This window comes from Leptonotus elevatus, chromosome 11 (assembly GCF_054856555.1).
Source record: "Leptonotus elevatus isolate MCC_2025b chromosome 11, RoL_Lele_1.0, whole genome shotgun sequence".
NCBI lineage: Eukaryota > Metazoa > Chordata > Actinopteri > Syngnathiformes > Syngnathidae > Leptonotus > Leptonotus elevatus.
In genome coordinates this window covers 15,796,423-15,817,325 of record NC_141249.1, presented here as the reverse complement: position 1 = coordinate 15,817,325, position 20,903 = coordinate 15,796,423, and the positions used below count along the sequence as shown (strand labels likewise).

Below are 20,903 nucleotides of genomic sequence, written 5' to 3'. Positions count from 1 at the left end.
TAGTGGAAATGAACTGGCCGTCCTATTTTAAGAGCAGTGTGTAATTAATCATAAGATACAGGCTTTATAAGAGAGGCAGAAATGTACGATGGCGCGGCTCCCTCGGCGACTTCACTGTCCCTCGCTTGGCCGGCATCTCTCTCTTCCGATTCCCTCACTTAATTCGGTCCACAAACATCAAAGTCTGCTGCAGAATACAGAACACTGCCCTTGATAATGTACGCATGACTGTGGACAAATGGTGCATAAGGCGCGACTGGTTCCCTACAGATCACTTTTGTTTCACATGGTGTGGACAATTGATATTGAATTCATTGTTTTGCTCACATAGTACTGATCATCCACATGCTTTTGTAATTCATTTAGTACTATTTCCGGTTCGATTGTTCTCAGCAGCACGGTGGTCAGATGGTGGTTAAAATCTCTGCCTCACAGTTTTAAGGTTTTGGGTTTGAATCTCGGCGCAGGCCTTCCTTTGTGAAATTTGCTCGCAAGCTTGCATGTATCTTCTCCGGGTACACCGAAAGGCCAGTTCCTTCAAAGAAAAATTTAGATTTAATATTTAACTGCTATTGATGAGTATTGATTTTTTCAATGGGAATGGGAGGGGGAGGGTCTGATGTTGCTCCACTGTAATTTTCAAGCTTGGAAACAACTTTACTGACGCACAACGACCAGTAGATGGCAACGATGGCCCATTTTAGGTGAGATCAGCGCACTTTGTAAGAAATGGCTGAATTTATCTAACTTTCTTCTACTGCTGATTATAAAACAGTGGAAACAGGCAGAATCAAAATCTACTGGTGAAAGGAGAGAGTATATTATGTCATTTGGTAGCTTCAGCATCTAATGTATATAATTATTGAAAACAATATCCTGCGGGTCTGAAAAAGTCAAAATACTCTAAAATAGCTATAAGTAAATTTCATTAGTAATATGTGGTATTGAGATTGCCAAATTTCTGAATCTTTGCAATTGTTTTTTTTTTTTATGCTCTTCAGTATCTGCTTTAGTGTGTAAAATGCATGTTCAATAGGGGTTAAGTCTGGGGATGTACATCCACATGGAAACAGTGCAGATTTGTTTTTAATTTTTAAAAAGATTCCCGTAAAATTTATTTAAAAATTTGTCAGGTTTCCATCCAATTGTTTTGAATTGTTTAAGCAAATGTACTGAAAATGCACAAAACGGACGTGCGACTTATGCCCGTGTCCATCTGTTCTTCTTTTGCAAATATTGAGAGGAGACTCTGCCGCTGTAGGTGGCGCTATACACCATAGAGATGTGATCCACCAGTAATTTAAAAGAACAAGACCAGGAAGCGACTGCGCCGTGCGATGACGTCATATGAGTTTGCTTTTGTAATTCTGTTTTGCATCAACATTTTTAATGAATTCCAAAAAGATTTCTGTTTCGTTGTCCCCCCAAAATGTACTTACTTTATCGTCCAACATTATGCTTTGGGACTACAAACGTACACAGGACGTAATATCCGGTCAAAACGTGCGACGTGTATCCGGTCTTGCCAGCGGTTATTCACAAAACCTGTTTCCATCACCAAAATTCGCATTTTCCTTTTTTTGATACGCTTCAAAATCCACCCCCTATAAGCGTAAAAACTTTTTTTTAAATGAATTTTAGGCCCTTTTCCGAATTTCTAGCGTTTCCATTCAGTTTTATTTGAATAAAAACGGGTGGATGGAATCCCAACTATTGTGTGCGTGCACATTAAGATGCTCAAATGCTGTCGTTCATATGTTAGGCATGAAGTGGAGCTGTCACAACTGTGACTGGAAGTGAATTAAAAAAGAGAATAAAAGTAAATGCAATATAAATATTCGATGCTGTACTCCCAACTCGAGGTCCAATGATTAATCAACAACTGACGGCACACACCTGCCAATTTCTTCCTCGTCATATGCTTTAACTCATTCACTGCCGTTGACGGCTATAAACGTAAAAAATTAGAACTATTTCTATTTGTTTAACTTTTCCCCCCACTTTTGTTAACAAGAGTATGAAAAGCTAGAGAGAGAAAAATATTGTACATTTAGAACAGATATAAAATTTGTGATTAATCGTGAGTAAACTAGTGAAGTCATGCGATTAATTACAATTAAAAAATTTAATCGCCTGAGATGATTATTAAAAATTAGTTAACTCACTATTAATCACAAATTTTATATCTGTTAGAAATGTACAATAAAATAAATTCTAGGTTTTCATACTCTTGTTGACAAAAGTTGAAAAAAAAGGTTAGGCTAATAAAAATTGTTACAATTATTTTTTGACGTTTATAACCGTCAATGGCAGTGAATGAGTTTAATGGCTTCAAATGTAATTAAGTCAGATCTACAGTATGTGCAGGATGAATGCAGATAAATACCATGTCCACTTGATGATTAAAACGTTTTGTGGAGCTTTTCCTGCGCAAGCATGCCGAGATAGACCACTTATCTTTAACAGCACTGCAGTGCAGATAACTGTGCCAGGAAGTGCTTGGAAAACTTGCAGGTCGGTTTAAAGATGCTCACAACTTAAATGAAGTTTTTTATGTGTTTTTATTTTTTTTTGTATGAGGCAGAGTGCAGTTTAGTTGTACTTTAAGAGAAAAACGGTTGAATTCAGCTAGCTCCCATTCCCTTTTTTTTTTTTTTTTTTTACTTATTCGCACACATGCAATTTTAATCTCCTCTGCAAAAGCTCACAGCTCCACCGGAATTGGAGAGAAAGCAAGCACCTGCATTAAAAGCATTTTGATGTCACTAAGCCTTCCCCGACAATGAAACATTTTCCGCATGTCCTCCCCGAGGCTCGCGGGCGTGAGTCGATTCTGTGATTTGTAAGCGTCCTTTGCTCCCGTTCGCTAATTTGAGGGATGAAGGGGCCCCTCCAATGTTCCGGGCTGCAGAAACATTTGAGGCCCGAGCTCCACGGCCTGACATTTACGCCCCTCGGAGGAAGATCACGTCGTCTTCTCCCGACATATGTCATTAACCTTCCAGTGATGGATGATGCTCTCTGCCATTCAGCATGCGACGTTGCGCTCTAGTATGTGCTAGAATGGGTTGCTGGCAGCCTGTCATGGGAGTCTCGCATGTCGTCTTGCAGGAAATTGAACATAATCTGCTGTAATATCTGTGTGTGTGTGCACGCATGCACTCGTGTGTGTGAGTCGACTCACTTTCATGGCAGCTAAGCTTTCAGGGGAAATGCAATCCTTGTTGTTTCCAGCAAGTGCTCCTATTGGTAACTCTTCCATACGGTTTGGGTCAAATTTAACACGTTCATTCTATTTTTGTTTAAAAATATATATATTTAAAACATGAGTTTATTTATCCAAATATTTTTTTAAAAGTTGATTTTAGAGCGTTAATTTTTGATACCATTATAAAACCATATTTTTGCTCACTAATATCATGCCATCAAAATCTTATTTACCAGTCTTTGTTACTCTTTTGGCTACTAAAAATAAAATCTGAAGCGTTTTTTTTAGTTGACGTAACAAAACAAAAAAAAGGGAACTGGATTTGGTGTGTGTGGATGGGTCGCTGCTATCAATCAAGAAGCCTGTTAATAAACATATTTGGCACGAGTGCCTCTGCCGCCTCACTTTACGTTCACGTGTATGCAGTATTTTCCTTTCTACTATTACACTACGCATTTGCGTGTGGACCGGTGCTATTTAGGCATGCGGTTAATGAAATGGCCAGGCTAACGTGCTAGCTAACGTCGCTCATTAGCTTTTTTATTTATTTTTATTTTTTGGAGAGAGAGAGCTCAGTATTGTTCATTCGGTAATTTTTTTTACCGATTCGACATGTCATCATCATTGCTCCCATACCGCTCACCTAAATACTTCAGAATCCAGCTCAAGTCGTGAGGTTGTCAGGAGACCCGAGGAAGGATCAAAGAAAAGAAAGGAAAGTGAAATCCAACACCGACCAGACATCACCTACTACCTACCCACTGGGTTACCAACCAGAGTCTTTCACCAACCCCAGAAACATCTAAATTTCAACAAATTAGGGAGACATCATTCATTAGCTAACAGGTATTTAACTACACCACTGAAGTAAATAAAGTAAACAAAATAAAATAAAAATGGATACAACTATAGTTAAAGATTCTCATTCACTTTTCTAAAATACTTTTACTTCCACTACTACATTTAATGTCAGACACTTTAAGACTTTCAGTCAAATAATATTCAACAAGGTGACTTTACATTCTATAATGTTATTTTCTAAGGTACTTTTACTCAAGCATCACTTTATAAAACTTTATAAAACTGATTAGGGATGGATTTTATTTTTTGTTAACATTGCAATTGCATAACCTGAGAGACATTTCAGCTTTAGCGTTTCCAGCATAATCAATATCAGTGTATACAAAAAAATGAAGTGCAATAATTGCAATGTCATCTTCCATTAAAAGGCTTTTTCCCCAAACGGAGGCCTGGACTTCTCTCCATAAATGATGTTTATTGCCTTGCCCGCACGGCAGTAATGTGTCATAAAAAATATATATCCCGTATATACGAACGTGTGATGATCAGTTCTTTTTACGAGGACCTCGGCACATTTGTCAGACGTGACCTCACTTCGGAAGTTGATGAGTATCCGTCTGCCATAAAAAGTAGCGTGACGCGCCAAACATCTGGCGGAGCGTCAGAAAAGAGACGAGCTTTCGCCTCATTTGCCGTCGTAGTTTGTCAACATTCCCGGGCGCTCTCGTAATGCTTTTTCTCTGTCAAGGAATAAATTATGCACTCTCTTCGTTGGCAGTGGAGAGCAACCCGTGCCAGACCAGCCCGTGCCTTCACGGAGGGAGCTGCCTGCAGGAGGGTGACGGCTATAGTTGCTACTGCCCGCAGGGATTCTCCGGAGAGAGCTGCGAAATCGGTGAGTCGACGTTCTGGGTCAACAGATGGAGGCATGGGCGGGCATACGTTGGCCAAACATTTAGCAGCTGTAAGCCACTGTACGCTTCATTGCACAGAGTGGCCCCAGGGTTTGTTTTTTTTATTTGCCAGCGGCATATTCTAAAAATAAAATTAAACATGACCCACATCAAAATGTTATGAAGAGTTAGGGTCATACGCTATGCATGCATTTTGCATCATCATGTAATAAAAAAATAATACATGTAACAATTCACACCTGAATGCTGACTGTCAGTAAATAACTGAAAATGCTGTCATGTCCATGCCTTCAAAAGCATTGTTTGTGCATACTATCGGCTTGTCCTTATCCAAAACCATCCATCATTCCATCTATTTCCTATAGCGCTTGTCATTAATGAGCTGGAGACTATCCCAGCTGATTTGGGGCGAGAGGCAGGGTTCACGCAGGGCTAGTTGCCAGACAATTGCAGGAGCAGAGGTGGCAAATCCAGGTCCAGAAAGTAAAAACCCTGCCACAGTTTGGCTTGAGCACCTGATGTTAGCTAGCTCCCTAGCAGGTAATCGAGCACCATTGGAGCTAGGTACAGAGCTAGCTAGCACCTGAAAGCAAAAACCCTGCCAGTTTAGCCCCTGATACTAGCTAGCTAGCTAGCTCCCTAGCAGGTAAACAAGCACCATGGGAGCTAGCTAGCTAGCTCGGTGGCAAAAACAAGTCCAGAAAGTAAAAAACCCTGCCACAGTTAAGCTTTATCCCTTGGTGCTAGCTAGCTAGCTCCCTAGCTGGTAAACAAGCTGCATGGGAGCTAGCTAGGGAGCTCGTACTGAGGCTCTTCTCGCTTTGCTTTTTAACCACAAGCCCATATTATGAAATCATCAAGTGGACGACTAATTAATCAGCCAGCCGATTTAATCGGCCAATATTAGCTATTTTAAAATTGTAAAAATAATAATAATAATAATCAAGTGAGTTTTATTTATTTATTTATTTATCTGTTGTAAAGTTAAACTAATACTAAGGGACAACGTATTGTAAAACAGTGACTAAAAAGAAGTTATTTAATTCATTAAATATTTTTCTAGATAATCAGATGATTAATTTTATTCTGCCAAATATCGAAATCAGCATCAGCTTAAAAAAAAATCCTTAGAATAGTTTTTTTTTGTACTCAAAAATACAGTTAATAAAGGTTTTACATTGGAGCAAATTACTTGGCGAACCCCTTGAAAGTCCACCAGCGTCTCACTGCCATCATTTGCTTCATCAAATCAAAAAAATTTTTAATGAACAAAAATCAATAAGTGATCATCTCCAAGCACCGATGGGGGTTATCCACATGCCAGCAGTCGAACCCCTGTGATCTCCATGTACGCCACCACATGTGTCCATGCTTATGATCTTCATCGCTCCCCTCAGCTGTGTGATAGGAGAATATGTCCGTCATTGTGCACTCGTCTTGGCGTACGAGTGCGTTACGCGCGCGTGTGTGCGGCAGAGACTTGCCAAGGACACAGCGATCACAGGGGAGCTTGGAGCTCAGTGAGGGGTGGAGATGCTGATGAAAGCACTGGAGCAGCAGCAGCAGCACACGCTGGCTGTTGTGGATGAGGGGCTGCGAGTGAATCATGAGAGGAGGCAGGCTGTGTGGGTGCTGCCTGCGCAAATATCAAAAGGGACTCCTCATCCAGCTCCCGCTGTGAAAGGAGGACAACGGAAACAGGCCGTCGCCTCGTCACGCTGGCTTATATGAGCATAGTCGTCCCGTCCGTCGCATTTCTCGCGATCGTGTTTCGCCCGTTTCAGTGGATGTTTGGACACCCTGGATTGTGGTCACGTGACACCCACAGTCAATTTAGAGTTTTTGATCAATCTTAACATGTAACAGGAAGGCTCAATCTTAAATTTAAACCCAGAAATTAGAAAGCAAATACAAATCATAAAGGGTCACAAATTAGTTTTTCAATAAATAAAAGGGCTATTCATTGATTCATACACACACACACACACAATAATATTGTAATATTCCAAACAAATAAAAATGTAATTTTCATTTCAAACGACAAAAATACGAACTGGAATAAAATGTCATTCCATGTCCATTTTAGCATAACATCACTGCTATGTGGAAAAACACGTATGTCCACTTTTGTCATTTTTATACATTGATGAAACTGAATGCAGACATCCCAAAAATGTCAAAAAGTATAAAAAAAAAAAAAAAAAGAAGACAAAAATGCACATACGTGTTTTTCACATAGCATAGCTTGTGAAAAACACGTATGTCAATTTTTGTCAATTTTTGTAAATTTTTATGCTTTGGGCATGAAACTGAATGCAGACAATCCCAAAAACGATTTAAAAAAGTAAAACGATGACAAAAATTGACATAAGTGTTTTTCACATAGCAGCGGAGATAAATTGATATAAACAGTTCAATCAAACAAAACATGAAACCTGGCATGAATCCATGAATTCAATGAGGACGAACACTATAGAAAATTTGGTTACATACACTGTAATATCAGTGATTGAGCGCATATGGCTTTTGAAGGCGGGGCCTGGTCTGGTGAGTGACATGGGTGTCAGTGTATGAGAGTCAAGTTGGCTCATGTTACATGTTTACTTCGTGGAAGAGATTTGGTGGTGACCGTTAAAAAAAAAAAAAAAGGAATTATTGGAGTTATTTCATTAATCGGTACAGCTCCCTCCAGAACATCATTAAGTATTATTATGTTACCATTCTCATCCATTTTTAGACTTTCCCACGTTTAAGCGCAGTGTTAATCATGGACAGCGTGATTGATGGGATTTGGTCATTGTCTTCACTGATTGGCTGTGACAAACCAATACTACTTCATGTCTAATTTCTTCTCATATACGCTTCCTTGCCATCACTCTGCCATAAAGCTTTACAATGAATGCTGCGACCCACACACACACACGCTCACATTAACCGCGACACAGCAAATCATCACTGGCACTGTGTGTGTGTGTGTGTGTGTGTGTGTGTAATTCATGTAGTTAATGCACATTTGTCACGGGTTATTGATGCACCGCACCAGTGTTGATTGATCTCCCTCGCCGTTAATGCGCAAGCACACCCATACGTCCGCATAATTCGCTCCTTGTGTCTGTACATGCATTAAAGCTTATTGATGATGGGACCCAAGACTGTTCACGTTTGAGCGTTAAACAATACCGCTTGGGCTATTGTATGCGTGAATGTCACCCACAAGAGGGCCCCGTTAACGTGCTTGTTTATAAATGTCTATATTAATGAAGCGCCGGTTGAAATGATTAAAGGTTGACTGGTGGGTTGAAGTTTCACAAACATGTAAAAGAGCCAGAAAATAAAACAAACTTGACGCCATTATTCATACATTTTCATGTTAAGCAGTTGAGGTGCGATTCATTCTAATCACAAACATAGATCTAAGCATAATTGTTTACCTTTTTCAATTGGGATAAGCATCTTTAAACACTTGAATTTGTCGCCTGCGAATCTGTTTTACTTTTTCTAAATTGTCTTGTTATGCGCTATTTGTGTCTTATGTCAATTCACCGTCTAATCCGCCGCTATTCTTTTCCGTATCCCTTCAAAATAAATGGCAAATAATCATGTTGTCCTTTACAATTAATATGTTAAATCATAAATACAAGATCCAAAGCGCTGGATCATAATTTCAAGATGCCCTTAAAAATAAATTGTTTACAGATTATTAGATTTTCTTAAAAGATCAAATACAATTGCTCTCGTTTTCTCAAGCTATAAAAAAAAAAAACAATAAACATTTGTTTTCTTGAGCTTTTTAATATCCTTTCAGCTAACAAAAATATACACATGCGGCAAACAAAGTGAAGCCGCTGGCGGCCATCTTACGTTGCCGTTGAATACATTGATTTCTCCACAGGGTTTTCACATGTCACCAAGTATGACATACAGTTGTACCAATAAGTCTGGGAGAAGCGTTGCATGCCTGTTGCAAACAAGCTCTTTCCCCACTGTTTTAAACAGATTTCTGAATAATTATGAAATTTAGCTATATTCTAATGCTAATTGCTGCAAAATGGAAACAGATAGAAATACACGTTTTTTCCTGTTGAAAGAAGAGATTCTAAACTTTATTTTGGTAGGTTCCATGTTTTTATAGCAATAGAACACAATATTCTGTGGGCCTTGCAAAATCAGTCAAAATCCAGTAAAACAGCTTGGAGCGAAGGGGGCTGCTTCAGTAAAAATGGCTGGGCGTGAATGAGTTAAAACTCAATACTCAAGATTGCTTGATCAAATAAGATAATTAAGTAATAAGTATCTTAAAATAAGCAACGTGATCTTGTCCGACAATTTTATTTTAAGTATAAATTGTCAAAGCGAAATAAGCAAATTTAGGTCAAATTTAAGAAATTACATCTTCAGTTTTTGCAGGGCAAAAATAATAGAAGTCGTCAGTAAAAGTGGCAAGATGGCTGCCCTCTGGCAACCAACCGACATATATTATGGCCTCCTGGGTGCAGGTATCCGACTTGCCGTCCTATCTAGCGTCCTGCACATGTCCTCCATTGCTCGACAGGAAGCAAACTGATTTGATTTCATCCCCTCTCCGCTCACTCTGGCTACTTTTTCAATCATGACGATTAAGATCTGAGCTTCTCCCCACCGTGCTGCTGCTCTATCATTTCGCCACCTCCCGCTCCCACCCCCCCCCTTTTTTTTCCTAGCTTCTTTCATGATTCTCCCATTTGTCCTTTCACTCTAATTGTCCCGCATCAGTCATTCGGGCTCTTCTCTTATCGGCTCGCGTCCTGCGTGTTGCTCTTTACTTGCTGCCGACCGACACCCTTCAGCGCTTCTCTCCGACACGTCTCATTTCCTGACACTGCCCGCTACACCTACATTCACATACGCAAGCACACACAAACATGCACATCATGCTGTGTATTTTCCCGTCAGAGGCCAATACAATTATTCCCACTCCAATGCCTGACTTTCTTCATGCATAAAATGAATCCAATTGAAGTTCACATGCTCGCTCAACTGCAATGCTCAGGTTGCCACTTTTGCCCCAAAAATTGTTCTGCGCCAAATGGATTTCTGCCTTGACATTTTCATGTTTTATATGAACCCAATATGTACACAAGATCGTTACAAGAAGAAGTCACTTTTTTCCCTACACTGTAAGTCCAGTCTTAATAAGGACGATAAATTAATTATTTAAATAATTAATTAATTTGCGATTAATCGTGAGTTAATTATTGAAGTCGTGCGATTAATTACGATTTAAAAAAATATTGTTTCTTCTCATTTTAATTTAAAGTCAGCGTTCTACTCGGAGAAAAACAACAACGCGGACATTGCGTCGACAAACAAGTCAGCTCGCCACCTCGCGTGAACCCAGTGTGGATGAGGCTGAGACGTAAAGGGAGATGCGCGCGCGTGGCAAAGAGCATTTTTGCCGTGATTGATGAGCGGCGTTTTGTCACAGTTTGTCGCCAGCTGAGGAGGCCCTTAAGAAGCCCTTCTGATTGGCCGCCTCTTGCCACCTCCGCCTCCTTCCTCCCCATGCCTCATTAATTCATCGTGGCTGCTGCGCTCCTCAATCAGCGTATGATTGAGTGCACCAGCAGCCAGACCCTCGCCAAAAATCAACTCCGCCGGGACCACCTGAGCCCTTCACTATCGCTACACGTGCACGAAAACATGCCTCTGCGTTTGTGTGTGTGTCATTATCTCTTTGCAAAAAAGCCAGCTTGCAGATTGAGTTCACCTTTCTTTGTCGTCCTTTTAAGGCAAAAGCCACAGAAAGCAGCACGCTGACTCATGGTTCGCACATCTGCCTCGTGGTTCTGAAGTTCATAGTTCAAATTTCAAACCAGATTCTTTGCCTTTTGACAATGTTCCAAAAATATGCATGTTCAGTTGACTGAAGTCTCTAAATTGTCCATAGATGAGAATATGAGTGTGAATCGTTGTTAGTCTTATACAGAATGTGCCCGCCGGGTTGGCTGGCGACCAGTCCAAGATATTTTCAAGTGTGTGCATGTGTGCGTGCCGTGTACACTCTTATCTAGGTTGATGGGCAAAGCTCAAAATGAAGCTTCTAAAAGCTGAGCACGTAGAAAGTGACTTCAATTGATTCTCCGGTGGAAACTCAGAAATGGATGAGGGGGGGGGGGGGGGGGGGTCTTATCAGCTGTCCACAAGGGGTCTCACACACACGCGCACACACATCAAGTATGAATATGGTTAGCATATGACGTGCAGTGGAACCTTCGAAGAAAACGAGCTAAAGCTATGGCTCTAAAGTTGCCCAAATGCTGAGACTAAGACTAGAGCTTAGCTCACAGTTTTTATTTATTTATTCATGTATTTATTTATTTATTTATTCATGGTAGCGCTTACTCCAAACACCTCCAAAAGCAACCTCTGCCAGAGGTGTTGAGCATGTTAGCTGCTAGCGATACCGCCAAGCTTGTTAGTTCCCCCACCAATAATAATCAATTCATAGTTTTGAGACCTTATTTAATTGGAAATTGGCCAAATCCTCGAAAAACGGAAATTGGGGAAAAAAAATGTTTAGTCTGATTCATTGATAAAATAATCATCAGATGAATTGATTATTTAAAAATAATAATAGTAATTGTTAGCTGCAGCCGTAGTTGACTTCGACAAAACAATGAGGCAGAAATTGAGGGAAAACATGCAGATGGAAGGAGAGGAGACAATTTAAAAAGTGAATCATTTGTATTTCTGAAGATTCGTTTGTCTCCAAAAATAGATGCGAGAATACAACATCACGGTGGTCTGCGTTGCCATTAATTGATTGTGGCGCAGCGAAGGCGGGCAAAGCTGTAAGCTCTTAAAGTACGTCGACAATAGTGACAGGTGGCCTGTCGCTCAACCCTCCGGGGAAGCGTTCCACTTCAAGCCATCGGAAGGAGCCGTTGTACTTTTAAGTGTACAACTGTCTTCGGAGAAGAAGATAGAGGAGAAAAAAAAGGCAATAAACAGCAAAAAAAAAAAAAAAATGGGATGGAGAGCGAAGGGATAAAAATAGAGATGAAAAGCATCCCTGAAAGCTGTGGATGATCAACTTGTGTGATAAACTTTTCAAAGAGTTGGGTACGGTCGGCGTGTGAGGTTGGGAGGGGCCCTCAAAGACGCCCAGGGGCCCTCAAAGGTGAGTACGGCCTGGCTGGATGTTGGCAGATAAGGATGCTATTCAGAGAGGAAAGTGCAAAAAGCATATAGACATACTGTAGAGAGGGGATGATGCCTCGAGAAGCCATGCGGGGGGAAATGGCGAGAAGGGAAAAAAATGGAAGGCAAAGTTGACAACCAGCATAAGATACTTCAGAAAAACGTTTTAACAAGAGGGTGGACAGGGATGGGCCGACAAATAGTCCTTTCATAGTTGTTAATGGCGCATTTGTTCTCAGAGCATCATCTGGCCTGGCCCTCAAGCATCTCATTCGGATTTGTGGATTGGGTAATATCAGTGAGGAAACATTTTTCTCGTCCAAGTTCATCTTTCAAGGCTCGAGACATTTGCTTCTATTTTCACCAGACACACCAATGCATCAAAGATTTTATTTATTTTTTTCACGTTGATTGATCGACATTGCACCGAGCCCTCACGAGAGTATCTTAAAGCCCGTGGCTGCTTCTTTGTCTTCTTCTTCCTGGTGCATCCTCATTCTTTTGTAATTCACCTGCACCCTGACACAGCTGGAGGCATGGGGCACGACAGTGCACACAAAAGACACGCAGACACCGCCTAATTCAAAAGCAGCTTGTAAGGGAACAGAGTGCAACTCCTTTGTTGCTGTACTTGAGTAGAATTTTCACGTATTTGTAAATTCAGTTACAGATATCAAACAGTTGAAAATTACGATGTTCTATAGTTTTTAATTCATCTGGAGAGGCATGTAACGGGTGTAATACTGCCATCTATTGGCCAAATTTAGATTTGCAGCATTCTGTTTACCTTTTATGTCACCATAACAAAGACATGTCGGTAAACATCGTTAATTTAATTTCATCATGTGCTACTTGGTTTCATGCATTTAGAATTACGAATAGAAATAAAATTAAACTACATAAAACAATCAACATTCTCTTTCTAACCACCATTTTAAAAAATACTGTTACTTCCAATACTCCATCAGAAAATGGAAATTAACTCATTCACTGCCATTGACGGCTATAAACGTCAAAAATTCATTTGAACTATTTCTATTAGTTTAACATTTTTTCCATTTTTGTTAACAAGAGTATGAAAGTCTATAATTTTTTTATTGTACATTTAGAACAGATATGAAATTTGTGATTAATCTCGAGTTAACTAGTGAAGTCATGCGATTAATTACGATTAAAAACTTTAATCGCCTGACGCCCCGAATTTTTTATCTTTTCTTCTTCTTTTGTTTTTTTAACTCATTCACTGCCATTGATGGCTATAAACGTCAAAAATTCATTTTAACTATTTCTATTAGTTTAACATTTTTTTCCCACTTTTTTTTAACAAGAGTATGAAAACCTAGAATGTTTTTATTGTACATTAAGAACCGATATAAAATTTGTGATTAATCATGAGTTAACTAGTAAAGTCATGCGATTAATTACAATTTTTAAAAAAAATAATCGCCTCTTGCCCCTAATTTTTAATAATCGTTTTTTTTAATTTATGAATTTATGGCAGTGAATGAGTTAATATGTTGATACTTATGCTTACAGCAAATGTCAGGTACTTTAAGATTTTTACTCAAATTATATTATTTAAGGTGACTCTTACTTGTACCAAACGTATTTACTGTTAAGATATTTGTCATTTTAGTCAATTGATGCACTATTTTCTCTTTACAACAACATAGCAGGGGTCCTGAATTTAAAGCCTGGCCTTGATGGGAAAGGGACTCCACAGAACCAAATACTTGTATACAATATATTAAAAAGTCTGTTTTCAATCATGTGTCCCCTTTAAAACAGAAACAAATATCTGGTATGCAAGTACATTTTTGCAGGCCAAACTTTTTAAACTCGAGCTGAATATGACATTAACAAACTACACTGACTACTTAATCAACACAATTATAATGCGCCATGACACAGAAAGACACCATAATGAGCTAGTATTAACATATATCCCTTTGTCCTTGTCGGCAAATGTGTGCCCTCCCTAAACGTCCGCATTTTCCTCATTAATGTCCGTCTTTATCTCCTTTTCCACTCGCTCCTTTAATGCTCCTCATCCTAATGAAGTGGGTTTTTTTTTTTTTGTACTTCTTTGTGACGGCTATTCACTATTTGCCGAAGCACTTACACTTGGGACAGAAATAGACTTCCTTTAGAAGTCTCCTTCAAAAACTCAAAAGACGCTAGTCAGAAGTTTCTTTGAAGTGCTCCTTTTCTTTTACCAGGCATTCGGAATATCAGATTTCATATTTAAATGTTCGAGAGGGGGGGTTCGGGGTCCAATGGGATGTCAAGTTGACACTTTCGCTTTTATGAAATCGCTGGTGAGCTGTCAAACGTTAAGTGCTGTCAATTAGCTGTCACCTCAATGCTGGTGATTTGCCGCCCGTCTTCGTCCACTCAAACGTCCACAATCTATATACCTGTGGAGGTGCGGAAGTGTCTCGGAGAGGTCGCAGTAGAATTTCTGACTGGCTCGTTCGACAGGATCTTAGATGGTGAGAAGGTGCCTGAGGGATGGAGGAGAAGTGTGCTGGTGCCCATTTTTTTTTAAGAACAAGGGAGACGTGCACAGTTGTGGCAACTACAGAGGAATAAAGCTGATGAGCCATTATATACATATTGAAGCGATGGGAAAGAGTAGTCGATGCTCGACTGAGGGCAGAGGTGAACATTTGTGAGCGGCAGTATGCTTTCATGCCAAAAAAAGGAGTAGCACAGATGCGGTATTTGCTTTGATGATGTTGATAGAGAAGTACAGAGAAGGTCAGAAGTGTCTTTGTAGATCTGGCTAACTACGATATCTAGCTGTCGAGCTTACAGACACATTTTCAGACATAAAAGTTTTTCACTCGGTTGTTTAATTTCACCGTGTGTGGGCAGGCACTCCAGAGACTCGTTTTGCAATTAAAAATACAAATGTAGTAATGACTATGGTGTGATATAACAGGTTTTCATTAGGCACTCTATTAAAGCGTTTTAAAGGAGAGGGACAGACAGAGGCTAATGTTGCTAATGTCCCATGTCGAATAACGTGTAATCATGAAATTATGAAATGGGAGCCCAAGTGTCTCTGCCGCTGACAGGCAAATGGCTGCAGGTTTCCTATGATGTTCCATACCATGTTTTGACGTTTAAAATAGGCACAAACATCACTTAGGAATGAACCTCTTATGACTCACACTGTGGAAATTGCAGCCATTTTCGTGTCAAACCAGACCAAAAATTACATTTTTGTTAGAGTGAATATTTATAGCAAAAGAATAGGACATTTGTTCAACAGCCACCCCTTTCTAGAAATGCTTGTTTTTTTCGTATTCATATACAGGTTTGTATTTAAAAAAAAATAACTATTACTGCCAAAATAAAGTACCGTGATGCACAGCAGTACTCGGCCGAAGCATCGATTGCTTGTCTTGAACGTTTACTGCGCTTGTACCTGGACCGTGAAAGTGCTGGCTAAAGCCACCAGGAGCCATAGCCGTGAAATTGCTGATTAAGGTCGAGGTCTCACTTATGAAGGCAAGGGAAAAAGGCTGTTTACCTTTTTATTTTATACGCTCTTTTTTTAACAAGCTTGTTGGCTGGAGGTGAGGCTGTTAAGCATTGCTTTTAAGCTGGAATGGTGGAAGGAATGGAAGAGCCGTCTATTTCTTTTTTTTTTCGTTTTTAAATAAAAGTGATGTTATTTGTAAAATGCATTTATTTGTATTAAAATATTCTGAAGTTAAGATGTGTTGTGGGACAAATGGCCTCAAGGACACCGTTGACATTTATTTATCTGCTTGCTGAATGACTGCATTTATTAACACAATTTGTAAACATTTATAAACACAGTATTTCACTAAAATGGTCCTCAACTATCATCAGTTTCATCTCATCAGACTCTAATGGAGGTCCTGACAACAACAACAACAACAAAACACTCATTGTTAAAAGCTGTTCTAATCTATCATTATGTTAAGCTTCATATTTTTCTTTTCACATTGTCCTCTTCATCAGCTTTATTAGTGAGGCAGTGCGGGTGATCCGCACATCTTATTATGCCAACAGATTGGCGTAATTGCTTTATGACAGTCTCAGTCTGGCATACTTATACTCTGGCATAAGAACTTGATTGGGCGAACAGCGAATGGCAAAGGGCAACAACAGCAACAACACAGTATGAGGAGACAAGGAGAGACAAAAATCGACAACAAAACAGCAAAAACAAAAGACAACAATAGTACCTGCTAGTAAGGATGCACCGAAACTGTACATCTGTGTATTTGTGCTCAGACTCCTACAAATACTTCAATACTACATACCAAGTGGTTTTGTTTGTGGGAGTTAAAAGAAACATGTCATTTTACAATGATGAATTGATAGACAACCCTTATTGTTGAACCGTGTTGAGATGACAGTTATGGTTTAAGATAGCCACTAGGTGGCAGTGTATGCATTATACATCTCAGTAAACACGGCAATTTGGATGTTGCATGCTGGGATTATTTATTACACCGCAACAAAACCGCGACGCTAATCAGACCACAATTTATAGTGGAAATAGAAAATGATGGCTAATGATAGTTTTTGGTGATTAAAAAACGTTTTGTTTTTTTAAATGAGTCCATACGTGCGTGAATCTGTTGGCAAAAAGTTCGAGACCGCTCTGACTGACTGTCGACTCCGGTAAGTTTACTTTTAGCATGCTACTTGCTAGCCATATAGAGGAAGTTTTCCCCCCCTGTACAGCTATGATAACGAAATATTTAAATATTTTGCTGTGCCATTTAAAACCAATCGTAATAAGCCATGAATGGACATAGATGTTGTGATTCTTGAATATAGTGAGTTTTGCACAATATTGTCAATTTGTCTTAGGAGAGGTGGTAATTTTGACTGCGTCATTTCGGGACGACTTGTACAATGGCGGCAAGTTAGTAACGTAACATGCTATATATATGTGTGATGCTGGAGATTCGTACACATTATTCTTGCACGTTTGCATTATTATACGTATGTGCGCGAAATTTCTAAGATTAACTCATGTACAAGAAACCCGCTTTAATAGTTCATTTAAAAACGATTCCAGTGGCACACGTGTCGGGTACAAATATTAGAAAAGTTAAGACCATTTCAAGCCAGTGATTTAAATGGATGGCCAATGTCTTATAACAAAGTCAGTGCTGGTCGAAATTTTAGCTGTTCATATCATAATTATTGCAATGACGGTAAATATTTCCAATTAATTAGCAAATTTAGCAATTCTAGTTACTACGAAAAACAGGTAACTCAGCATATCAGAAAAGTACAAGAATATTAAATTAACCTGACATTTTTAGCAGGGGAAAATTTTTTTTTTTTTTTATCAGGAAATTGACTGCCTCTGCATCCAAGCCATCCTTTGATATCAGTCATATCTCCAACAATGATGCCGTCACGCTGCTTTACACAAACACACTCATGCAAACCTGCCCTCTAATTTGGGCCGGAAACGTGCCATCTTCCCAGAATTCATAGCGTCACCTCACCATTGCAATGTCATTTTTTTCTGGCATATTTTGGAGCACTCTTTTACCTCCTCTTCCCCCTCTTTGTGACCTCTTGCCAAAGTTGCGGGGGATTGGGGGTGGGAGGGGGTGATATGCTCTGTTGTTGGACTTTTGTGGATGGCAGCTGCACTTTTAGTGATTATTGCCTGCAGCCCTCTGATCAACCGAATCGAAAACGTTTTTTTTTGTTTGTTTTTTTAAGAAAAACACAACTCTCATACTTGCTTCTTCCAAGTGTGCATATTTGGGGCTAATGGCAGGGTATACCCTAAACTGGGCACCAACCATTCGCTGCAAAAGTAGGTAAAATAATTCACTCTCAGTTATAAATTGTACTGGTGCCTTGACTTATGATATTAATTCATTCAGAAATCATGCTTGCTACTCACAAAACCGAAATAATGAATTGGATCCACATTATGCGTCTTTGATATGCACGTCTTGGCCACTAGGGGCAATGCAATAGACATGTCTACCCTGAATAAAGAGGTAGTATGCTGCAGTCTGCCCCAGTCTGACTATTCCTTGCAAGAAAAAACAAAGACAGCATTGAGCAGGACAGCACCACATGCTCCTTCTCATGCACCACTAAGCAGTATTATAATAGAGAAACATGAAGAAATGTTTCACAGATGACTCGGTGACCTGAAATGAAGCAAAAGTTGTGATTGCATTGGCCGGGAATCGAACCCGGGCCTCCCGCGTGGCAGGCAAGAATTCTACCACTGAACCACCAATGCTTGTATGCAGCACATTCCTACATTGAGGTCCTTCTGGTGCATGTGGGACTACAAAGCCACATGAAGAGGCTTTCAACAGCCTGAAATGAAGCAAAAACTCTGGTTGCATTGGCCGGGAATCGAACCCGGGCCTCCCGCGTGGCAGGCGAGAATTCTACCACTGAACCACCAATGCTTACATATCTTCCATAATGCGTATGCATATGCAGCAGTCTGTCCCTGCAAGAGTAGCAAGCGTTTGAGCTCCTTGAGGTAGGCAACCCTGGTCCTCGAGAGCCGCAGTCCTGCGTGTCAGCTGTGTCGGAGGTGGGAGACATTTAAAACACGCAGGATCGCGGCTCTCGAGGAGCAGAGCTGCTTACCTCTGTTCTCATGCACTATGGAGCTGTATATCGAGACAACAGTCTCACAACCGACTCAGCAACCTGAAATGAAGTAAAAGGTAGGAATGCTTTAGCCGGGAATCGAACCCGCGCCTCCCGCGTGGCAGGTGAGAATTCTACCACTGAACGACCAATGCTTACATTATTCATTTCTCGTGTAATGACGTGGTAGTATGCAGCAGCCTTCCCCAGTGCAAGACGAGCATTGAGCAAAACAGCCCCACATCGAGGTTCTAGTGCACTAGGGAGCAATATAATACATTGAGACACAAGTTTCATAGCCGACTCAGCAACCTAAAATGAAGCAAAAGTTAGGATTGCATTGGCCAGGAATCGAGCCCAGGCCTCTCGCGCGCCAGGTGGGAACTCTATCACTGAACCATCTACGCATGCATTTGGGCCTACTGCAGTGCATGGTATGCATCAGACTGCTCCAGTTGCTAGTTTCTTGCAAGAAAAAAAATGAAAGGAATTGAGTAAGACAGTCCCACATTGAGCTCCTGGTAAACCAGGGAGCAGTAAAATATATACAGACACGTGAAGCTAAAGATGTGTATGCATTGGCCGGGAATCGAACCCGGGCCTCCCGCGTGGCAGGCGAGAATTCTACCACTGAACCACCAATGCTTGCATGTATGATTACACGGTTGCATGCAGTAGCGCGTCTCAGTGCAAGAGACATTTTAGAGCAGGACGGCCCTCCATTGAGATCCTTCTGGCGCATAAGGGAGCGGTACAATACAAAGTCACACAAACGTTGTGCATGCATTGGCCATGAATCAAACATGGGTCTCTCACGTGGCAGGCAAGAATTCTACCACTGAACCACCAATGCTTGCATTTTCCTTCGACTGTACTTACATGGAAGTATGCAGCAGACTGTTTCAGTTGGTGCGAGTTTATTCCTTGCAAGAAAAGAAAAAATCCATTGAGTAAAACAGCCCCTCTTTGAGCTCCTTCTGGTGCTCCAGGGAGCGTTATATTACAAAAAGACACATGAAGAGGCTTTCAGCAAACTGAAATGAAACAAAAACTCTTGTTGCATTGGCCGGGAATCGAACCCGGGCCTCCCGCGTGGCAGGCGAGAATTCTACCACTGAACCACCAATGCTTGCATCCTTGCATAATGATGTGGTGATATGGAACTGCATCTCGGGACAAGAGTCACAGCCGACACCTGAAATGAATTAAAAGGAAGGAATACCTGGCCGGGAATCACATTGAGGCTCTAGAGCACTAGGGAGCAGTATAATACATTGAGACAGAAGTTTCACAGCCGACTCAGCGACATAAATAAAGCAAAAGTTAGGAATGCATTGGCCGGGAATCAAACCCCGCGTGACAGGCGAGCGTTCTACCACTTAACCACCAATGGTTGCATCGATTCTTACTTGTGTAATGACGTGGTAGTATGCAGCAGCCTTTCCCAGTGAGAGACGAGCATTGAGCAGAACAGGCCCACATTGAGGTTCTAGTGCACTAGGGAGCAGTATAATACATTGAGACACAATTTTCGCAGCCTACTCAGCAACCTAAAATTAAGCAAAACCTGGGAGTGCATTGACCGGGAATCGAACCCACATGGCAGGCAAGAATTCTACCACTGAACCACCAATGCTTGCATTGGCAAGATATACCTATTACCGTAGCCACACAGTGAACTGTGTGAAAATGGCGGACTTTCTATTAGATTAGGGTTTTGAACCTTGGGTTGAGTCATTTTATTTTACCATCGTACAATAACCCTTTAAAATATTTGTTGTTGTTTTTTGCCTGACCTGATGAATGTGAAAAATTTCACATTTTCATGCATGTTTACACCATAAAATGTTCAATAATCTTTCATGGCAAACAGCTTGTCGCCACAGTATCAATGTTTGATGTAATGAAAACGGATCTAAACCTCAATTGTCATAGCCCGAGCCCCCCCAAGGTCATACGTACCAAGGGCTCCTTTAAACCTCATTCGGTGTTACCGAGCCATTTTGTAATCGTTTATGACAACTTTAAAATATCAAATACTGTCCAGACTGTCCACTGTCCTGTGATGAGCAGGTCAATGAATTATCAATTACATTGGTACCATTAAGTTTTTCTTTTTCTTTGACCTTTTCTGTACAATGCCGCCCCAGAATATAACGAGCATTTTG

The 20,903-nt window shown here is 40.4% G+C and overlaps 1 protein-coding gene and 5 non-coding genes across 7 annotated transcripts in view; 1 reads left to right on the top strand and 5 right to left on the bottom strand.

Annotated features, from left to right (window-relative positions):
• ncanb (neurocan b) overlaps positions 1 to 20,903 on the top strand; it is a 131,512-nt gene that overhangs the window by 93,380 nt on the left and 17,229 nt on the right. For both annotated transcript variants that reach the window (XM_086088711.1, XM_086088712.1), the window contains one exon: positions 4,788 to 4,904. In XM_086088711.1, coding sequence (XP_085944837.1) covers positions 4,788 to 4,904 — 117 coding nt within the window. The remainder of the gene's footprint in view (positions 1 to 4,787; positions 4,905 to 20,903) is intronic.
• trnag-gcc (transfer RNA glycine (anticodon GCC)) lies at positions 18,300 to 18,370 on the bottom strand. Its single transcript has one exon. It is a non-coding gene; the product is annotated as a tRNA-Gly (tRNA).
• Positions 18,475 to 18,545, bottom strand: trnag-gcc (transfer RNA glycine (anticodon GCC)). The gene has a single exon. It is a non-coding gene; the product is annotated as a tRNA-Gly (tRNA).
• On the bottom strand, positions 19,310 to 19,380 carry trnag-gcc (transfer RNA glycine (anticodon GCC)). The gene has a single exon. It is a non-coding gene; the product is annotated as a tRNA-Gly (tRNA).
• On the bottom strand, positions 19,518 to 19,588 carry trnag-gcc (transfer RNA glycine (anticodon GCC)). The gene has a single exon. It is a non-coding gene; the product is annotated as a tRNA-Gly (tRNA).
• Positions 19,794 to 19,864, bottom strand: trnag-gcc (transfer RNA glycine (anticodon GCC)). Its single transcript has one exon. It is a non-coding gene; the product is annotated as a tRNA-Gly (tRNA).